Source organism: Bipolaris victoriae, assembly GCF_000527765.1.
Source record: "Bipolaris victoriae FI3 unplaced genomic scaffold scaffold_12, whole genome shotgun sequence".
NCBI classification, from domain to species: Eukaryota; Fungi; Ascomycota; class Dothideomycetes; order Pleosporales; family Pleosporaceae; genus Bipolaris; species Bipolaris victoriae.
The window spans coordinates 97,897-115,621 of NW_014575380.1; the positions used below are offsets into that span (position 1 = coordinate 97,897).

Sequence of the window (17,725 nt, forward strand, 5' to 3'; positions counted from 1 at the left end):
TTCTTCTTCTTCTTCGTCTTTTTTTTTTGGGGGGTGGGAGTTAAAGGGATGATGCGAGTAATGTTGTGATGTGAATGAAGTATATGAGGAGCTGATTGGTTGGTGAATAAGGCGTTTTTTTTTTCGGAAACTCTTTTTGTGCGTACTTTTTTAGCATTGTTATGGGAGATGATGCTGTATATACGAATCGTACTACGTTTGAAATGAACTTATTGTGCTACCAACCTCCCTCCCTTTTCCCCTCTTGTTTTTTTTTTTCGAGCCGTCGCTATGTCCTTTCTGATATATGTGGTTATTGAAATTTTCATTCTCCATATTGATAATTCTAATCTTACATGAATACCGCCACTTCACCCCGTGTTCTTTGTCCATGTGTGTTCAGAATAATCTATTCGTACAAAACTTCTTCATTGTCAGAAAAGGTCAACCCAAATCAATTCCCAAAAAAACGACCATTCGTAATTCCCATTACCCTAGCGCACAAAAAAAAAGCGATCGTATACATGTTCTTCCCAGATATATCGTAGCATTACCGCCTCGTCATTGTCATTAACCTCTTAGGTTTCCATTCCTATGTTGCCCCCCTTTCTCCTGCACATTCCCCTTTCCTTTCGTGTTTCTAAACCCTACATCTTCTCCCGCCGCCAGTCTAATTCTCCAACTTCTTCCCATTTCTCACCCTAACCAAGCCCCCACTATCTCCAAGTGTCTGGCCAGAGAACAAAGGCATCTAGTCCTCCTCCTGGGAGTCCGCAAGCGCAGAATCAGCCTTACCAGCTGCAGTAGCGCCCTGGTTGGCAGCGTTGCCAGAGGCTTGGGCGGAACCGGCTTGGTTCTGACCTTGAGCTTGCTGAGCGGATGCGGCGCCAGCAGTGCCAGCGTTGCCAGACTGGGCTTGCTGGGCGTCTGCTGCAGTGGCATTGCCGGCGTTACCAGCACCAGCACCAGCACCAGCACCAGCAACGCCACCAGCACATGGCTGGGCAGCAGCGTTGTTGGCACCACCAGCTTGGCCTTGGGCTTGCTCAGCAGAAGCCGCGTTAGCATTACCAGCGTTGGCGTTTCCAGCGTTGGCGTTTCCAGCATTAGCATTACCAGCATTAGCATTACCAGCATTGGCGTTACCAGCGTTAGCTGCCTGTCCTTGCTGGGCAGCAGCGTTATTGGCACCGCCGGCTTGACCTTGGGCTTGCTCAGCAGAGGCAGCATCGGCATTTCCAGCATTAGCTGCCTGGTTTTGCTGACCATAGGCTGCATTAGCATTACCAGCCTGTGCCTGGCCTTGCTGAGCAGCACCAGCATTCGCGTTTCCTGCTCCTTTCTGGGCAGAAGCCGCGTTAGCAGTACCAGCCTGTCCCTGCTGTGCAGCAGCAGCACCACCGGCATTTTGCTGTCCAGCAGCTGGGAAGCGTTAGAATATAACTTCAAGTTCAGAATAAACAAGACATACCTTGGGCATCATTTCCTGCGAACCCATTGATCTCAATATCATCCTCCTCAGCGGCGTTTTCATTACCGGCATTTCCCTGGGCCTGCTCATCCTCACCCTCAATCTGAGCCTGTCCATTACCCGCAGCAGCATTTCCAGCTCCAGCAGCCTCAGTGCCATTGTTAGCTGCACCGTTCTCGGCACCAGCACCAGCACCGGCACCGGCATTCTGGTTGTTGCCAGACTCCTCCTGAGCGTTGCCTGAATCCTCCTGAGCGTTACCAGAACCCTCCTGAGCATTGCCAGAATCCGCCTGAGCGTTTTCCTCGTTGCCACCGCCGCCGCCAGTCAGTCCTCCGAGAAGATCACCAAGGCCGCCACCACCTAGGCTGCCGAGGAGACCATCGAGCTGACGCTTGGTCTTAATCTTCTCGCCTGTGAGCCGGCGGACAGTGGAAATGAAGTGTGCGGGGAGTTGCTGGGCTGCGGTTCCGTCCTAGATAGTTGTTAGTTATAATGGCCCATATCATATTACCGATTGTCATTTAGAGGAAATAAAAGGTAGACGCACAGGAAAGCGCTTCTCAAGAGCAACATTGTTGGGCCTAGCCGCCGGAGCAGCAGCGGCGGAAGCAGCCAAAGAGGCAAGAAGAATGCTAGTGTCGAACTTCATGATGGCGTTTGTGGAATATAGCGTATCGTGGTAGATTTATCAAAAAGATAGTCGTGTTAAAAAAAAAAGAGACTGTCCGGCAGCGGTGTATGAAAGTAGTCTGTGTAGGAACAGTAAAGACGAAGCTGGCTAGCAGCAGAATGTACAATGCTGGTGGTATATATATGAATATGTGTGAACGGTGCTTGCAACCGCCTAACTGAACGAGTATCGAATACTTGACTTGATAACAAAAAAGCAATTGTCGACTTTCTAGCTGCCTTCTATATATTCGTTCTTCTCTTGCACTGGAGCAAGGGTCCGCCATCGGGCATGGCACGTCCGGTATCAAAATGTTGACGCGTTCAAACTGGTTATTCCATTACTCCATCCTTGGCCTGCCGTGTTGGTAGCGATCCCGATTGCGAGGCTATCATATTGCGCGCGCAAGGGTGGACAGACCCTCAGGCGGGTGCAGGTGGTGCAAGGCATGCGCAATGCGGAGAGTCTGTGACTACGAGGCCTTGAGGGCGAAACGCTCATTACGTGGGTGGGCCCACTATGTGGATAGAACGATGACTATCTTTACGGTACCTGTACATGCCTGTACGATGAGCGAGTTGATAATTTTGCTGTCGCAATATTCCAATTGCATGCTGTAAAGTGTTCGAAAACATCAATTGAATCCTCACATCATCGGGTTGGTACTGGGCGATTACTCCTTCGCAACTAACGTCTATACACACCGTTTGTCAACGGGCGAGTCTATCCTTACCCAAAAAACGACTTTCGCATACAAATGGTGTAGCTGTTTCTGTCGCAGCCCCCATGAAACGGGCAGACGCGCCGCGGCGCCATACATGCCCGAGAAAGGGAGGAAAAAAAACGCGCGTTTTGGTTTTGAAACCCAGGCACGAGAGCGATTGCGCCTTGACCCTGCGACTGCTCATGTAGGAAGAGCTTATCGACAAGCTGTCGAGTGTTTCGAGATTTGTTCTCGCGTGCGTAATGGCTATGGGAAAAATGGGGGGACGGGGAAGGCGAGTGTGGGTCCGTCAACGGCGGAAGACTTGGCGCGACGCTAATACGTCAAGATAGGGATAGGGGCATGCCAACTTCAACGCTCTCTGGTTTACACAATAGTTGTTGCAGCAATGTTCATCATTTGGCATATCATTGCGCTTTTGCGCATACACAAGGGTATATTGAAACAACATTGACACAGAAATGGCCTGTATACAACGCATCTTTTCCAGATCCAGGCTCAACTTCATCTTCTTCTCGCCAAACCTGTGACGTACAACTCACCAGGCTCAGCCTCAACCTTCCAACCCTCGTTTACCAATGTCTTCAACACCGCAGGCCCCAGTTTACCTCGGCCGCCTTCGCTGTGTCTACCCAAGCCTGTGATGATCCTGAAGACATCGCCTCCGCCTCTACGACCAGGACCGCTCCACTCAGGAATCCTGCGCTCCCCGAGGCCGTCCCACCAAGCCTGTGTGCGTTGCTTTGCTATCCTAGTCGCGTCCGCAACAGTCACGCCGTGCAGGTCGAGGTGCGTAGGTCCTGATTGTGATGAAACCAACGAATCGGCTTCAGCTGCGTTCATAACTTTCAGATTGGCGTTGAGGTCACGGCCCTCTTGCGCATAATAAGCTGCAGCTTGCCTCATGAGTGGTGTTGATTTGCCTCTGCGGTAAGCGCCAGATGCTTTTGTAAACGCATCGTTTCGAGCAGCAGCGGTGGAGACGGCGTCGCGGGGCCTGGCAGAAGGCGCAAGGACAGGCAGTTTGGTTACTTCCGAAGGATCAGACAGATCGACTGGAGCATATCGCAAGTCAAGTTTGATGCCACCTTTGCCGCCCGTTTCGCTTGCCGGTTGTTGGGTGAGGGCTTTTGCAAGTTCTTTAGCTTTGCTGGTCGACGGGGCAGCCAGGCGCACGACTGCAATGGCATGCTCCAAATCGATCGAAGGAAAACTCTCGTTTAGGGTGATTGCGTCTTGTACTAGCGCAGCATTTGGCTGCCCTTCCTTTTTGTGCGCTTCAATGTCTCTTCTCACAATTGCCAACACAGTCGCTGACAATGATGCACCGTTCGCATGATAGAGCGACGAGACAGTCTTTGGTGGAACGCTCGTGCGCGACGTGACAAAATCCACGTCACGGCTTGTGTTCTGCCAGCGGTTTGTCGGCGCATCTGATTCAACAAAATAATCAGCCCCAACGTTATTCAAAGACACTTTTTGCCTTTTCTTTGCCTTGCCCTTTTTTCCCTTTTGTGGTATGTGATGGTCTTCAGAAAAGGCTTCAATACCCTTGGCAATAGGTCCATCCTCTGTAGGGCTCTTCCTGCTATCATCGAAGAAGACATGATTGAGTAGCTCGTCTGTTGCTTTGTCGTAATCGTAGCCGCATTTTTTCAGCGTGTGCGTCACCTGGGCGAGCCGCAAGCCGGGGAACGTCTCGGCGAGCAGCAGTTCCTTGGTAGGAACATCAAACTGTTCCGTATCTTTGTAATATCCACTCTCGAATGATTCCTGTGGGCTTCCCGAACCCCCATTTACACTAAGCGAAGCAAAGTCGTTTGAAAGGGATGAGTGCTCTGTCGTTACCGTCTGGGTACCCCATGAATCAGCGTCGGTGCTGCTCTTGTCTGGACTGTCTTGCACGGCGCCCCCACTGCTACCAGAGGGGTCAAAATTCAGTGCTTCCACTTCAGCTGTGGCCTTCAGGGTCTCCAATAGTTCTCTGGTGCGAGCAACGGCATCTGGTTCCCCTGCATAGTCCGAATAAATGGTATAGAGAAGCGTAGGATCTATTGGCGGGCAATATTCCTCCTGTAAAACGCGTCCGTGTTAGTGGATGCGCGTGTTGAGTCAGTTCTCCTTGCCCACATACCTCAAGCATACGCAGGTCCTCATCCATTTTGTTTGTTGCAGTGTTGACGTCTTCTGGTGTGTCGATATGGCGAGAGCATACTCCGAGCTGGGTGGCCGATGCTGGGGAGTTGTGACTGAGGCAGTGTCGCGCAGCAGTCTCTTATTGTAAGTTCCGCGATCAGTGCGATACGATGGTATGCAGTGTGACTGTGCGGCGCAAAAGGCAGTAATGCGTAGTGGTGGGGTGGTTGCGTTGGCGCGTGATGGCAGTTCAGCCGTGGCTGGGAGAATTGTAGCCGAGCTTAGCGCAGACAGGAGCTTATTGATCCCAGCATCTTTAATGTCCACATACCATTGAGGGCAAGAAGAGGTGGTGTTGGGTAGGATATCGAGCATAAGATATATTTTTGATCTACACGGCCAGCTAGATGCCGCACGTCATCTTCAATTAGGCCGAATCGCGCGTCATCCATTGGCGCTAGCGCAAGCGGCTTTGAGGCTTCTATCCACCACCCTTAGGTATCGTCACGTGTACTTGTTATCGCAAATCTACCTTTATACGCAATTGGTGGTTTCAGTGTAAGCCACTTGTTATGCAAATATGAATTTGGTTAGGACAGTTGTAGACCCCTGGTAGGCGTGATGGCACACACACGGGACACCTCCACATCATCATCCTCGTGGCCTGCTCGTCAAGGCTATCTTTCTATGATCCGCACCCAAATTCCCTCATTTTACTGTTCTATTCTCGGCCCTACTTTCAAGCCTCTTGAATATCATATCCATTCAAGCAAGCCTGGCAAATACAATAGGCAGATGAACATTCAGGCCCCCAACAACCCGCAGACGCTCCACTACATCCTGCCAATGGCTGCGTCAGGCCAAGTTCGTGGCTTGAACGCATTGCATAGCCACTCTGAGCCAATGGCATGTTTAAATACACCAAACCCCCAGGTTCCTGATACGCGGTACAATGTACATTAGCAACCCGACACCAGCTTGAAAACGTGACAAGCTATACCGCGAAACATGGCGCCCCTTCACCGCCGCACATATCTGGAACCCGCTGTTATCGGAAGCATCGTTGGCCTCGGCTGTCTAGTAATAGTAGGAGCATTCTGCACGGTCATCTTCTGTGTAATGTGCAGAAAACAACGACAGCGCAAAAAGGCCCTACGCAAAATGCAGGAAGACCAGTTGACACCGTTTGTGGGATACCAATATACGGCGCCAGCAGGTGCGCAAAGCAACCCCCAAGGAGCGTTGCTACGTCCACAGCAACTCGAAATCCAAGAGCAATATAGTGGACCTCAGGAATTGCAAGGGAGTGGGAGACTGGGTCCTCTGCCTCCCCAGCAAATTGACGGATACGTCGCAGCGGTTCGTTCTTTCATCTCAAGTAAGATTAGTTGGGAATACGGTTGAACTAACTTGCTACAGCCGACTTTTGACGACGACAGGCCACTCGAACTGCCTGCTGGCGTTGCATATCACGGCATAGACGCCAAACGTGGAATATACAGATGAAAAGCGCCATCTTCCATTGCCACCAAGCCTCTCAACCAAAGCCCCAATCCACAGTATCAACGGTGACCCTGTTTCAACCATGAAAGCCACGCACCACCATACATGGCTGCATGTCCAAAAACGCCTCTCGATATGATACGAACAACGTCACGCAGGAAAATCCACAATCCATTGACACCAACAAAGAACTGCTTCACAACCCGCCACGTCAATCCCCCCCACAAAACCTCCTTCATCCACCCTCTTCCTCTTTCTCCCATCTTTCCTCTACCATCCAAAATGAACACAACAACTACAGCTCTCAAACAAATTGTTTCCCTTCCTTTCTCCCTCCTCGCAGCCCTACCGCGACCCACCTTCTCCTATGTACCCACCGCGCACATCAAGCTCAAGGCCGACAGTATAGCCATGGTGGTACTCGTACTTGCGCGGCATGTGTGGATGTATGTGCAAGGGTGGCGGGATAGTGGGTTACGCAGGAGAAAGGGTGGGAAGGGAGGTGGAGTGGGGAATGGCAAGGGGAAGAAGGGCAGGGGACGGGGGAAAGCGAGGGGTAAGGGGAAGGATGTGAGAGGAGGGAGGAGAGCGGGGACAGTGGTTAAGGGGAGATATACGCTTGTTTTGCGGTAGGAAAAGGAGGATATGGAAAGATGGGATCCCCCTGTTTGGATATGTGGAAGATTTAGTGGTAGAGGTATCTAATTGGTATTTTTATTTTGCTTTATCTACATGTATTTCTAGGCATAAGAATGATTCTAATCGAGGTTGATTATGACAAGTACTTCCTCCGCTTTGTTGAGTTTCATGAACTAAAAAGAAGAAAATGGACATTGAAGTTAGTCGGTAGTTCGCAAGTGAGGAATAGACTATCCGACTCTACGCTGCCGGTGACTTTGGTTTGCTGTAAGAGATGCCTCGAATAATCCTGGGATGTGTGACAGATGAATGTCTGGGCAAGTTCAACAACCCTTTCTCCCCTGTACGGTCGGTTCGCAACCTATAATAGACCGATTTGACACACCGAATAGCCAGGCATACAAAGTGTGATCGCGTGCGCTGATTTTATCGTTGTCGCCTGGACGTGGGGTACTTTCTTGGCTACGATTGTCATCCCTGGAATCGCTACTGACGTGGCCTCGCGTGATAAGAGCCGTTTGAATTCCTTAGAATATCGATCTGACAACCTCTCGATATCGAGAAACGACACCATGGTAGCACGATTGGTCTTTACAATTATATACCATGGCATTACCAAGGACTTTGGGTCGAATCTGATGCGATCTGAAGCGTGCATAATGACGAAGAATTGCGTAGTTGATACAGCGAGGCTCTTGTTGAAAAGCATGCGGTCAAGTGCGATCAGGTATTCCAGGGTCATGCGGCGCACACGTCTAGGCGGATATTGGTGAAGATCGAATTTCTTCCAAAATTATTCGCTGTTCTTATCCGAATCGTCATCTGAATTCTCATCTGAATCGTTTTCTGAATCGTTATTTGAGTCGTCATCTGAATTCTCGTCTGAATCGTCACCCATGGCCCCGATGATGTCTAGCTGAAGTCCCGCTGCCTTGCACGCATCCTTGATTTCTCGAGAAACTCCATTCTCCCCTTCGACTACTATAAATCTCTTCCAGTTCCGCGCAACAACGTCTTTTTGCTCAATCGTAGCCAGCAAAAGATCCGTGACTTCGTTGTCGCTTCCCAGATCGTTGAAGAACTCGAGCGTTTCCATGACCGGCGGTAACCCTACTGAATGAAGCCTTGGTCGTTTAGACGATTTCCCAAAAAGTTGATAGTCCCAATTCAGACGCAGGGTCTCCAGTGCTGCAAACTCTCTCATTCGTAATACCTTGCGTCCAGTAAGTGTAGGGTGGTCGATTGTAATGCTCTTTAGAAACTCGGCCTGCGACTGTGCAGCCAAGATGTAGTCACCAACGTTATCGGAACTCTCCTCCAACTCTGGCTCTGGCTCTTCTGTCTGCGTCATAACAAATTCCTCAAGCGCCTCGGGCAGTTCAAGGAGATCGCCAAGCGAATCATCGTTAATGTCGCACTCGATCAAATGGAGATGCTTTAGCGCTGTCATGTGGGGTCGCTCGATGTGGTCAAAACCTTTTTCGTCTAGCTTCGCTCGTCGAATGGTCAGAGTCTCAAGAGTCGGGTGAGCGAATATGTGAATGTTTTCGCGGAGGTCCCAGTATGCATCATTGGCGCATTGGTAGAATAGCGAACATGTCTTCAAACAGGTGAGATCGAACGGACCATTGAACAAGGTGCCAATGCCATGCAGCAACACATCTGGTACTGAGATGTCCAACTTTTCCAAATTCGACATGATAGACAATGTCCGTGAAAGGCTGTCTGATCGCTTGGGGTCGAGATACGAGCCATGTACTGGTGCATCGAGGGCCAGTTGCGACAGTTCCGAGGATGGGTATGAGAGCTTGATTTCGTGAATAGCAGAGCCACGACGGGGTCGCCGACTCAGCGACTCGCTAAAGGTGAGATGCAGCTCTGGCGAATCGAAAAGAATACTCTTGTAGAGAATGGCATCACTGAGGCGATGACATTTCTTGTTGACGCGCGACACATTACAGAGGTCGCGCCTGGCATTGCGACCCACGGCTTCGAAGATTTGGAGCAAGATTTCCTCGGGCAAGTTACTCAAATGATCACGGGGAGCGCTAGCACTCCCCTTGTCGCCGTTGGTTATGGGATTTGACATTGGTGTGGTGTTAATATTGGAGATCCAACGACCTATGGCCGAAAGGTACTTTGTAGACTTGAGTCGCGAACACGTGGAGATGGCCTGATAAGGTGGGATGCGGGGAAGGCAGGTGTGGAGATCCCAGCCTTGTACCAGGTACAATAGGTCGATACAGAGTAAGCCGCGCTGTCGGTGCACGTATATAGATATGCTGTAAGATAGCCAAAATGCGCTGTGGCGAATGAGATTTTGTAGAGGACAAGTGACAGGTTGTGACCCTTGAGGTGTGGAAGAAGGGTGCGCGCGGCTGCTGCCGCCACATGTGGCTTGGTACTGATGATCTCATCCCGCAAATGTAACGTCTCAGTCTCAGCTCAACGCCACAAACGGTTGGTGCTGTATACATGTTCACATTTGAAGGTGCAAGCATCGTCCAGCAAACAGTGATGCTTTAAGTTTCTACAAACTCTATTATTACATACCTTTCTAGAAGCGGAACCCATCTCCAAAACCATGAACATTGCTTCTGCCCAACCAACTGGGCAATGAACGAGCAGTCTTACCAAGGGCACATTAGCGGTATATGAGTCGTCGCAGCTGGGTGCCTCCCTGCTTTAGCACACTTGGGACACTTCCTTACAATCTGCATCACACGGCAATCTTTGCGGCTGTGACTGTCATGTCCGCACCTCGAACAATAGTGCTCGTTACCCCATAACGGTTGATTACATTGGCTGTGCAGCATTACAACGTTGACGACCGACTGAATCGGCTGCTCCGCCAGTGGTATTTTTGAGAGCATAACCATTTGTACAGAAGTGATGAAGGAATATGCAGCCCAGTCGGCAGCGCTCCGGAATTCAGGAAAGTCAATCTTAAGATCGGTAGCGAGTTGCCCCAATGTGAAAGTCTTGTCGCGCCAGCCAAAGCTTGTTTCGCAAGCAATTCGTTGCGTGTTTATCATTGATACAATATTCTCTCCAGTTATTTGTTCAAGACCGAGAGCATTGAGTAGTGAATGCCGCTGCCATGAGCCATCCTGTAGAATGACAATGGGACAGGCACCTGGGACTAGATACTTTTTTGAAACAGAACAATACTCATTTCTCGATAGCAGGGGCTCGACAGGTTGTCGTAAGAAATCTTCTAGCACAACTTTGGCTTCTTTCCCGTCTACATACCGTGTGCGCCCAAAGCGGGTTTTCTGAGAATCCAGAGGACTTCCTCGGAGATTCACAAGATACGCATTATCCTGCATAATTATGTGATGGTATGATACGTTGCGAATGATATCCAGGCTATGCGGCCCAGGAGATGCAAATTTCTCCTGTATGCCTCGGCGTTTGACAGTGTGTACTCCAATATCCAGCAGTGCACGGCGCTCTCCATACAGCTCGCCACACTGCACCGCAATGAGCACAACGTGTTCAGCAAGTATCGGAGTATTTGGCCTTTCAAATCCCAAGCAGAACTCGAGAACCTCTTTATGACTCATTCCCTGGAAGAAGTGGGCGACATCTTCCATGCGTTCACTGAATTGCGGGTCAGTAATCGACAAGGCCGCCAGTCCTTCGATGGGTGGAGGTGGAATTTGTTCGCCTGTAAATGCACTGTACTCTGGTGGCTGCTTCTTGACAGGCTTTGAAGAACGGAAAAATTTCATGGTGCGTTGTTAACCCAAGGTATGTCTCAGGCTTTTCTTGTATGGTACCTGTTGTTTCGAATGGACCTTTGTTGAGGAAGAATAGGAAAAGAAGTTTTTTGGTCGAGATTATGAGTCGTAAGGTCTTTGTATGCCCAGAAGTGATAGCAAGATAGCAAAGTGAGCGAACTATGGTTATCGAACGCAGCGTAAACCCACTTGGTGAATTCTCACAATTCACTGGTCCATGTGCAGTCTTTGTGCGCTCTGACATTCACTTTTCCGGGTTTCCTTGCAAAACTCGATTCACCTCACGCATTGTAGCCTATCAACCAAATGCATACCGTCATCGCGCGTTTTCCTACCTATTCATGAAGTTTTCCGCTCTCGCGGCTTCTTGAACACAGTTGGAGTGATTCACCCATTGTTGAGGTCAGAGGGGCACGAGGTGTGCACTCCGTATTTGATTGCTGGTTATTGTAATCGATCATCAGCTATGAGAATTTACCACAAAGTATTATAGTAGCTTCACGTTACATAGACTAGAACCAGTTGTTACTATTATCGTGGTCATTAACGTTGTGTCAAGAAGCGCTAGTTTCGTGTTCAAGTATTTAGCAATGATGAACCACTGACCGGATATGTGAACTTGAGATACAGCCTTAGTTGTTAGATATTCGGCTACTCTGATAGGAAGATATCGTACCATCCAGGTAGATATTACCAAGCGATGCATGTTCTTCAATATTAATGAATTGAACTTCACCAACATCTTTTTTGGCATTGTCAATCTATAGTTTTCGGAACTATGGTTCAACAAGAACGGTTCCCACGAGGAGAACGCGATGTCGTTTTATTGTCATATATATAGCATGGATAGAATTACAGTTCCTTGTGTGATTCTTCTAGAGTCTGTGACTAGAACTCATTTGTAGAAAAAAGAGCAGGGTTATGGTAAATGCTTGCGTAGGGCCAACCGCCACGATAGCAAATCTACGCACAACACTCGACTCAGACGCTAAATATTTTTCCAAAACGAACTCATACTTGTAAGTCATAAATTTTGTTATTGAAGCCAATTTCATTGGAAACCCCCCGGCCTTACACTGCTCTCACCGATCCGAGACCCCCGCGCATTAACCCTCACCAACACCTATTTGTTTGCTAAGTTGGCTTCGGCCCGGGCTTGCAGTATCTTGCAACCTCTACTACTTCTTATATTGTTTCCTTCAATATCCCGTTTGTGAGCACAAACTGATAGATGGTGGCTCTTTCCAGTTCCATTCCAGCCTTTTGTCTGGCGTCAGCGCAACTTCCAGGCTTTGGCTTTTACACAAGGTTATATTTATTATAGATCACCATGGAGATTACGCTCACTGTCGACACCGAAATCACTACGTCCTATGATGCCAACGCGACGCCTTTCACAACGGACATTCCTTTTGCAGTATCTGCGCAGCAACAGCAAGACGCCGCCATCAAAGCACTCAAAAACCGCTTTGATCAACTCACAGACTTTGAAGTGTGGCGGCACTGCATTGGGATGAGCCACATCTCTGACATTCCCGATTTTGCACGAGAAGCTGCCGACCACATCATCGTGGTATGTCTGGACTGCGAACACTGGTCCAACAACACGGAAGAGACGACCGAAGTGGGTATCGCTACCTTTTCCCGACAAGACGTTGTGTCGCTTGTGAACGAGGGAGATTTTGGAGATTTTGGAGAGCATTTGATGCAGCAAGTACAATTCTACTTGCTACGGCTGATAGAGACATCGCATCTGCCAAACCAGAACCCACAATCTCGAGGGGTACTTGGCAACCGATTTGGAAAAGGCCGTTTTGTCACCTTTGCCCAAGCACGGCAGATAATGCACGATTTGTTTGTCCAGCCTATCAAGGGCGTTCCTGGATTGGAAGGGAATCATCCCATTGTCGTCCTGGGCCATGATGTTAGCCACGACAAGAAGAATCTGAAGCACAAAGCGATCGATTTTGACATGGACCCTCTTGGCACAGTGGTCCGGTATATTGATACGCAAGTTCTTGCTCGACAGATGCATAGCTGGAACATGCCCCGCAAGGAACAGATTGGGCTGAAGCGACTTGTGGAAAACCTGTCGTTCGAGCATAGTGACCCCCACACCGCGGCCAACGATGCAGGCCGCACATTGATTTGCGCCTTTCAGATTGGGCTTGGTAAACACGCGTGTAGAAACCACCCGAAGTATAGGATGCTTGAAGTCGCCACTGATATCGAGCGGTATAGCGTCACTAACTTCAAATCGATTGGTGGTGTAGAAGAGTACTGTTGGAGATGCGGTCAGCCTGGGCACATGAAGTCCGCTTGCACAGCGACAGGTCTTCACTGTGACGAGTGCAAGTCCAACAAGTGCCAACTCGAACCCGACGAGGAACACATCTCAGCACATTGCATGTGCGTTGCCAATAACAAGGCAGCTCAACGGCGGGAGAGGGATGCATTGGCACGAGAAGAGAAGAAGAGAAATAAAAAGAACAGATATGTTCAACGTGGGAAGCCCTCTTCTGTCGAATACGGTCAACCCCCTTCGCGCGAAAAGTCCTCCTCTGATGACCACAGTCGACCCCATTCGCGCAATAAAGACCATCGCCCTTCATTTTCGCCCAGTCGGGTTATGCACTCTGGGAAGCCAAATGGGCAGGAGGCCACCCACCAAGGCGGCGGGAAACAACCGTGGAAAAACAGCTGGAGGGAACGACCTGGAAATGAATCCAGCAGCAAATTTGGCAAGCGTCGTGGCTCAGGTGGTGGACATTCGTCACGTGATGGGTCAGACTAATCTTCTTAGACAATACGTATAGAAGATCCGAGGTGTTTCGGATAGACCTGCAAAGAGGTGTTGTTTGTTTGGATATCAGCGTTCGAACACTAGATTAGAAGGTTGGCTGTATTTTTAGGCAGCAATAATTAAGATAATGATATGCAAGATGATCAGATGACGGGGTGAGGCTGACTAAGAGATTCGCAAGTGCCTGCGTCATCGGTGCCTGCAGAAGGTGGAGTTCCCGTCTATCAACAACCAACATGTTTGCGATAGTACAATAGCTCCTCGCATTTTTCGTGTCGGATTACGGGCAAGTTGAGAGCGGTCTCGAGTACCGTTCGCTGCGATCATGATTGATCATACGGTGCCAAAGTACATATTCATCCGGACGTGCATCCTGGGGTTACGCGCTATCACGCCTTTCAGCATATTCTGGGTTTCCTTCAGTATCGCCGAGCCTCCCCATACGGCCTTTCGTCGATTTTTGCTAACATGGAGCGCCATCGAGACGGCATTTTGGCTCTTTGTGTACATACCCCGCAAGCGCACGCTTCAGGCATCAGCACAACATCCCCCGCTACTCCCACAGGAAGACAGGAAGGAACTTTTCTGGCGATGCTGGGATAAGATTCCTCACCCAGAATATTACATCAGTAGATGGTTTCTGGGCGCCAGGCCTGGAGAGGTGCGACGAGAGAATGTGCGCGAGTTTTTTGCATGGGCGCTATTAAATCGCGGTACCGAAAGCGATGATGAGCGCATGAAGAGGAGGCAGGCGCAACCGGAGCAGAGCCATTCAGAAGACGACGAACTGAATGAGTATGCTGATGGTATTGAAACGATGCTGGGGCGAAAGTTAGCGCCTGGTATGGGCAGCGCAAAGAGCCTGCGCTTGACTATTGACCAGGTGAACATGGCTCACCGACCGTTTCTGTGGTACATGGTATGTACACTGTTATATTGTGCTTATGAGATACTGACCAGGTCAGATTGTAATGCTTGTCGACACCATCACAGCTGTTCGCCTGCGCTATGCTGGCTTCATGCACTTTCGCACCCATATCCGCAACACGTTGGCTGTCTTTCCGCCTCGCCTGGCAAGTCTCACTACACGTAACATTTCGCCCGCTCGAAACCTGAGCTACTGGTACAAGCCACATACCTCGAGAACGCGCTTACCTATCCTCTTTATCCACGGAATTGGTATCGGCCTACACCCATATGTCGAGTTCTTGACCGAGATCAACAAACACGATCCACTTGCAGCTGAGGATGGTCAAGTCGGTGTTATCGCGATTGAACTCATGCCCATTAGCTTCCGCATCACTGAAACTATGCCTGGCAGAGATGAGATGTGCCGTCAGATTGACATGATCCTGGAGCGCCATGGCTTCGACAAAGTAGTCCTTGCTAGCCATTCCTACGGCTCTGTGATCTCCACGCATCTCATTCAAAACCCTACCACCGCTGCAAAAGTTGGGCACATGGTCTTTATCGACCCGGTTACTTTCCTTCTACACCTTCCAGACGTTGCATACAACTTTACAGCGCGTCATCCGCGAGGTGCAAACGAACACCAGCTGTACTACTTTGCGTCAACCGATATGATGGTCGCACATACGTTAGCGCGGCACTTTTTCTGGGCACAGAATATTCTTTGGAAAGAGGATTTACGAGGTCGGGATGTGACTGTGAGCCTTGGTGGACGGGATCTTATTGTCGACACGCAGACTGTTGGCAAGTATTTGAACAACGCCGATCTCAAGAGCGAGGATTATAGTTGGAAAGACTCTGAATGGAAAGGCCATGGTATGGAAACTATATGGTGGCCTACAGTGGACCATGCACAGGTATTCGAAAGAAAAGACGGGAGGGCAAAGCTTGTGCAGGTGTTGAGAGAATATGTGAAGCACAAGGTCGGCGAGGGGGACAATGAGGAGGAGTATCCCTGAACTAGCGCGGTTCAGAAATGTCCACTAATTCCCACCTCTAAGAATTGACCATGGTGACTTTGTAACGTCCAAGACTCTTTTAAAGTTGGGTCTTGAAACCCGTTTGGGGGCCCGTCCGGGCCGAGTCGATCCAATCCGGCCCCGCCAACGCCGAACATGATGCTTTATACAGCCATACAAGCAATGGATCATTTTATGCAGGGCCATTGAGACATTGTTCTAGTCTTTTGTTTTCCAATAAATTTACGAATTGTTCCACACAATGCCTGAAGGAACTTGGATTCTGGGTGATCTCTTCACAAAGGAGTACGGTCACCGCGGCAGCATCCAGAAACTATGGGAACAACGTTGGAAATTTCCCTGCACCAAAGGTGTCTATCCATTCCACGACGGAAAGTTTGAAGATTTTGAGCCCATTTTCAAGCACCTCATCGACAACAACATCAACGATCCTTATGAAGATGCATACACCAACGCCTTTCTACCCACCGCCCAAAGACTAGCCCAAGAAGCCCAAGACATGGAAACCAAAGACAAAGAATCCGCGAAAAAGTTATACCTCAATGCAAACGCCGTCTACAGACTCTCGCGCTTCCCCTACATCGGCACCGACCTTAAAAAACGCGTCTTCGAAGAGCAAAAAAAAGTCTACCTCCGCGGCACCCAACTCTGGGACGAACCCATGCACGACATCCTTATCCCGCACACGCACGCCTCCAACGGCGACGGACCCTCGATCCCCATTTACGTCCGCAAACCCTCCGGCGACGGCCCCTTCCCCACCATCCTCCTCATAACCGGACTCGACGGCCACCGCCCCGACAACACCGAACGCACACAAGAACACCTAAACCGCGGCTGGGCCACCGTCCTGTGCGACATCCCCGGCACAACCGTCGATTGCCCCGCCAACAGACGCGACCCTTTATCCCCTGACCGCCTCTTTAGCAGTATCCTGGATTGGATCGACGCAACCCCTTATCTCGATGCTGCAAAAGTTATGGCGTGGGGACTAAGTGCGGGTGGTTACTATGCCATCAGGCTTGCGCATACGCATCGTACGAGGTTGGTGGGCAGCGTGGGACATGGCGCTGGAACACATCATTATATCGGTCGCGAGTGGCTGGCGCAAGTGGAGAAGCATGAGTACCCTTTTGGTCTCGAAGAGGCGTATCGTCAGAAATACGGGTATGACTCGTTTGAGGAGGTTATGGAGAAGTGTCAGGATGAGTTTAGTCTGGTGAGTGGCAAGGGGGAGGGTGTGGCGGTTGTGGGGGCTGGGATGAGCAGTTGTAGGTTGTTGCTGGTGAATGGGGTGCTTGATGGGTGTATGCCGGTCGAGGATAGTATGTTGCTGGCCGAGTATGGGAGTCCAAAGGAAATGAGATTTTTAAGGGAGAGGCTGCATATGGGGTATCCCGAGGCGAATGCTACGGTTTATCCGTGGATGGAGGGGGTTATGGGGGGTTAGTTTAGTTCTGTTTTGGTGTCACAATGTGAGCAAGATGGAATGAAAAAGCTTTTTTGTAAAAAAAAACAAACTTTGAACAAGTTTTATTTTCATTTTTATCTTTTGAATGCAGGGGAAAACCATGGAATAATCTACACCTCGCTAACCAACTTGAATTTTAATCAAACCAAAAAAAAGGGAGGACCAACTCATGTAACTCTCAAAGTTACAACAACATCCCCATATCCAAAAAAAATCCCCCCACAGTCAAATTGCCAAACAAGAAATTTCGAGACCATCTCCCATGCTTTACCCCTCAAACGGACAATCCACACTATCATGCCCATACGCACCTCTCCCTTTATACCTCTTCGGATCCGTACTCTGCACACACCACTCACACGGCACCGCATTCTGCAACTTCTTCGCCTTCCTCCTCGCGCCCTCGACACACTTCTCCGTCTTATGCGTATGGGATCCGCGCGCCAACTCCGGGTCTGCAGCGCAAAACTCGCAGTGCAGCATTGAGACTTTGCAATGTCGTAGCGTGTGCAGCTCCGAGTCGCATTTTGTGCAGAAGCGGAGTTGGCCGTAGGAAGGGCGGTGCGGGGAGGAGGAGGCGGTGTTGGAGGCGGTTAGGAGGGGTTTGAGGTTTGCGTAGGAGAGGGATGACGGG

General features: G+C 49.8%; 8 protein-coding genes across 8 annotated transcripts; 4 read left to right on the forward strand and 4 right to left on the reverse strand.

The window, feature by feature from the left end:
* Positions 1–730: 730 nt before the first annotated feature.
* Positions 731–2,102, reverse strand: COCVIDRAFT_12876 (hypothetical protein; the record flags this gene model as incomplete). The annotated part of the gene is made up of 3 exons (XM_014704782.1): positions 731–1,401; positions 1,451–1,925; positions 2,001–2,102. 3 exons carry the CDS (start codon positions 2,100–2,102, stop codon positions 731–733), a joined length of 1,248 nt encoding a protein of 415 aa, XP_014560268.1.
* Positions 2,103–3,351: 1,249 nt separating this feature from the next.
* Positions 3,352–5,008, reverse strand: COCVIDRAFT_89487 (hypothetical protein; the record flags this gene model as incomplete). The annotated part of the gene is made up of 2 exons (XM_014704845.1): positions 3,352–4,920; positions 4,982–5,008. The coding sequence occupies 2 exons, from the start codon at positions 5,006–5,008 to the stop codon at positions 3,352–3,354; spliced, it is 1,596 nt and encodes a 531-aa protein (XP_014560331.1).
* A 983-nt stretch (positions 5,009–5,991) lies between these two features.
* Positions 5,992–6,489, forward strand: COCVIDRAFT_23472 (hypothetical protein; the record flags this gene model as incomplete). Its single annotated transcript, XM_014704801.1, has 2 exons — positions 5,992–6,342; positions 6,403–6,489. 2 exons carry the CDS (start codon positions 5,992–5,994, stop codon positions 6,487–6,489), a joined length of 438 nt encoding a protein of 145 aa, XP_014560287.1.
* Positions 6,490–6,768: 279 nt separating this feature from the next.
* Positions 6,769–7,258, forward strand: COCVIDRAFT_12879 (hypothetical protein; the record flags this gene model as incomplete). Its single annotated transcript, XM_014704783.1, has 2 exons — positions 6,769–7,115; positions 7,231–7,258. 2 exons carry the CDS (start codon positions 6,769–6,771, stop codon positions 7,256–7,258), a joined length of 375 nt encoding a protein of 124 aa, XP_014560269.1.
* A 660-nt stretch (positions 7,259–7,918) lies between these two features.
* Positions 7,919–9,214, reverse strand: COCVIDRAFT_12880 (hypothetical protein; the record flags this gene model as incomplete). Its single annotated transcript, XM_014704784.1, has 1 exon — positions 7,919–9,214. The coding sequence occupies one exon, from the start codon at positions 9,212–9,214 to the stop codon at positions 7,919–7,921; it is 1,296 nt and encodes a 431-aa protein (XP_014560270.1).
* Positions 9,215–9,755: 541 nt separating this feature from the next.
* COCVIDRAFT_12881 (hypothetical protein) lies at positions 9,756–10,859 on the reverse strand (the record flags this gene model as incomplete). Its single annotated transcript, XM_014704785.1, has 1 exon — positions 9,756–10,859. One exon carries the CDS (start codon positions 10,857–10,859, stop codon positions 9,756–9,758), a length of 1,104 nt encoding a protein of 367 aa, XP_014560271.1.
* A 3,137-nt stretch (positions 10,860–13,996) lies between these two features.
* On the forward strand, positions 13,997–15,599 carry COCVIDRAFT_89394 (hypothetical protein; the record flags this gene model as incomplete). The annotated part of the gene is made up of 2 exons (XM_014704846.1): positions 13,997–14,590; positions 14,637–15,599. 2 exons carry the CDS (start codon positions 13,997–13,999, stop codon positions 15,597–15,599), a joined length of 1,557 nt encoding a protein of 518 aa, XP_014560332.1.
* Positions 15,600–15,861: 262 nt separating this feature from the next.
* On the forward strand, positions 15,862–17,070 carry COCVIDRAFT_89559 (hypothetical protein; the record flags this gene model as incomplete). Its single annotated transcript, XM_014704847.1, has 1 exon — positions 15,862–17,070. One exon carries the CDS (start codon positions 15,862–15,864, stop codon positions 17,068–17,070), a length of 1,209 nt encoding a protein of 402 aa, XP_014560333.1.
* Positions 17,071–17,725: the final 655 nt, after the last annotated feature.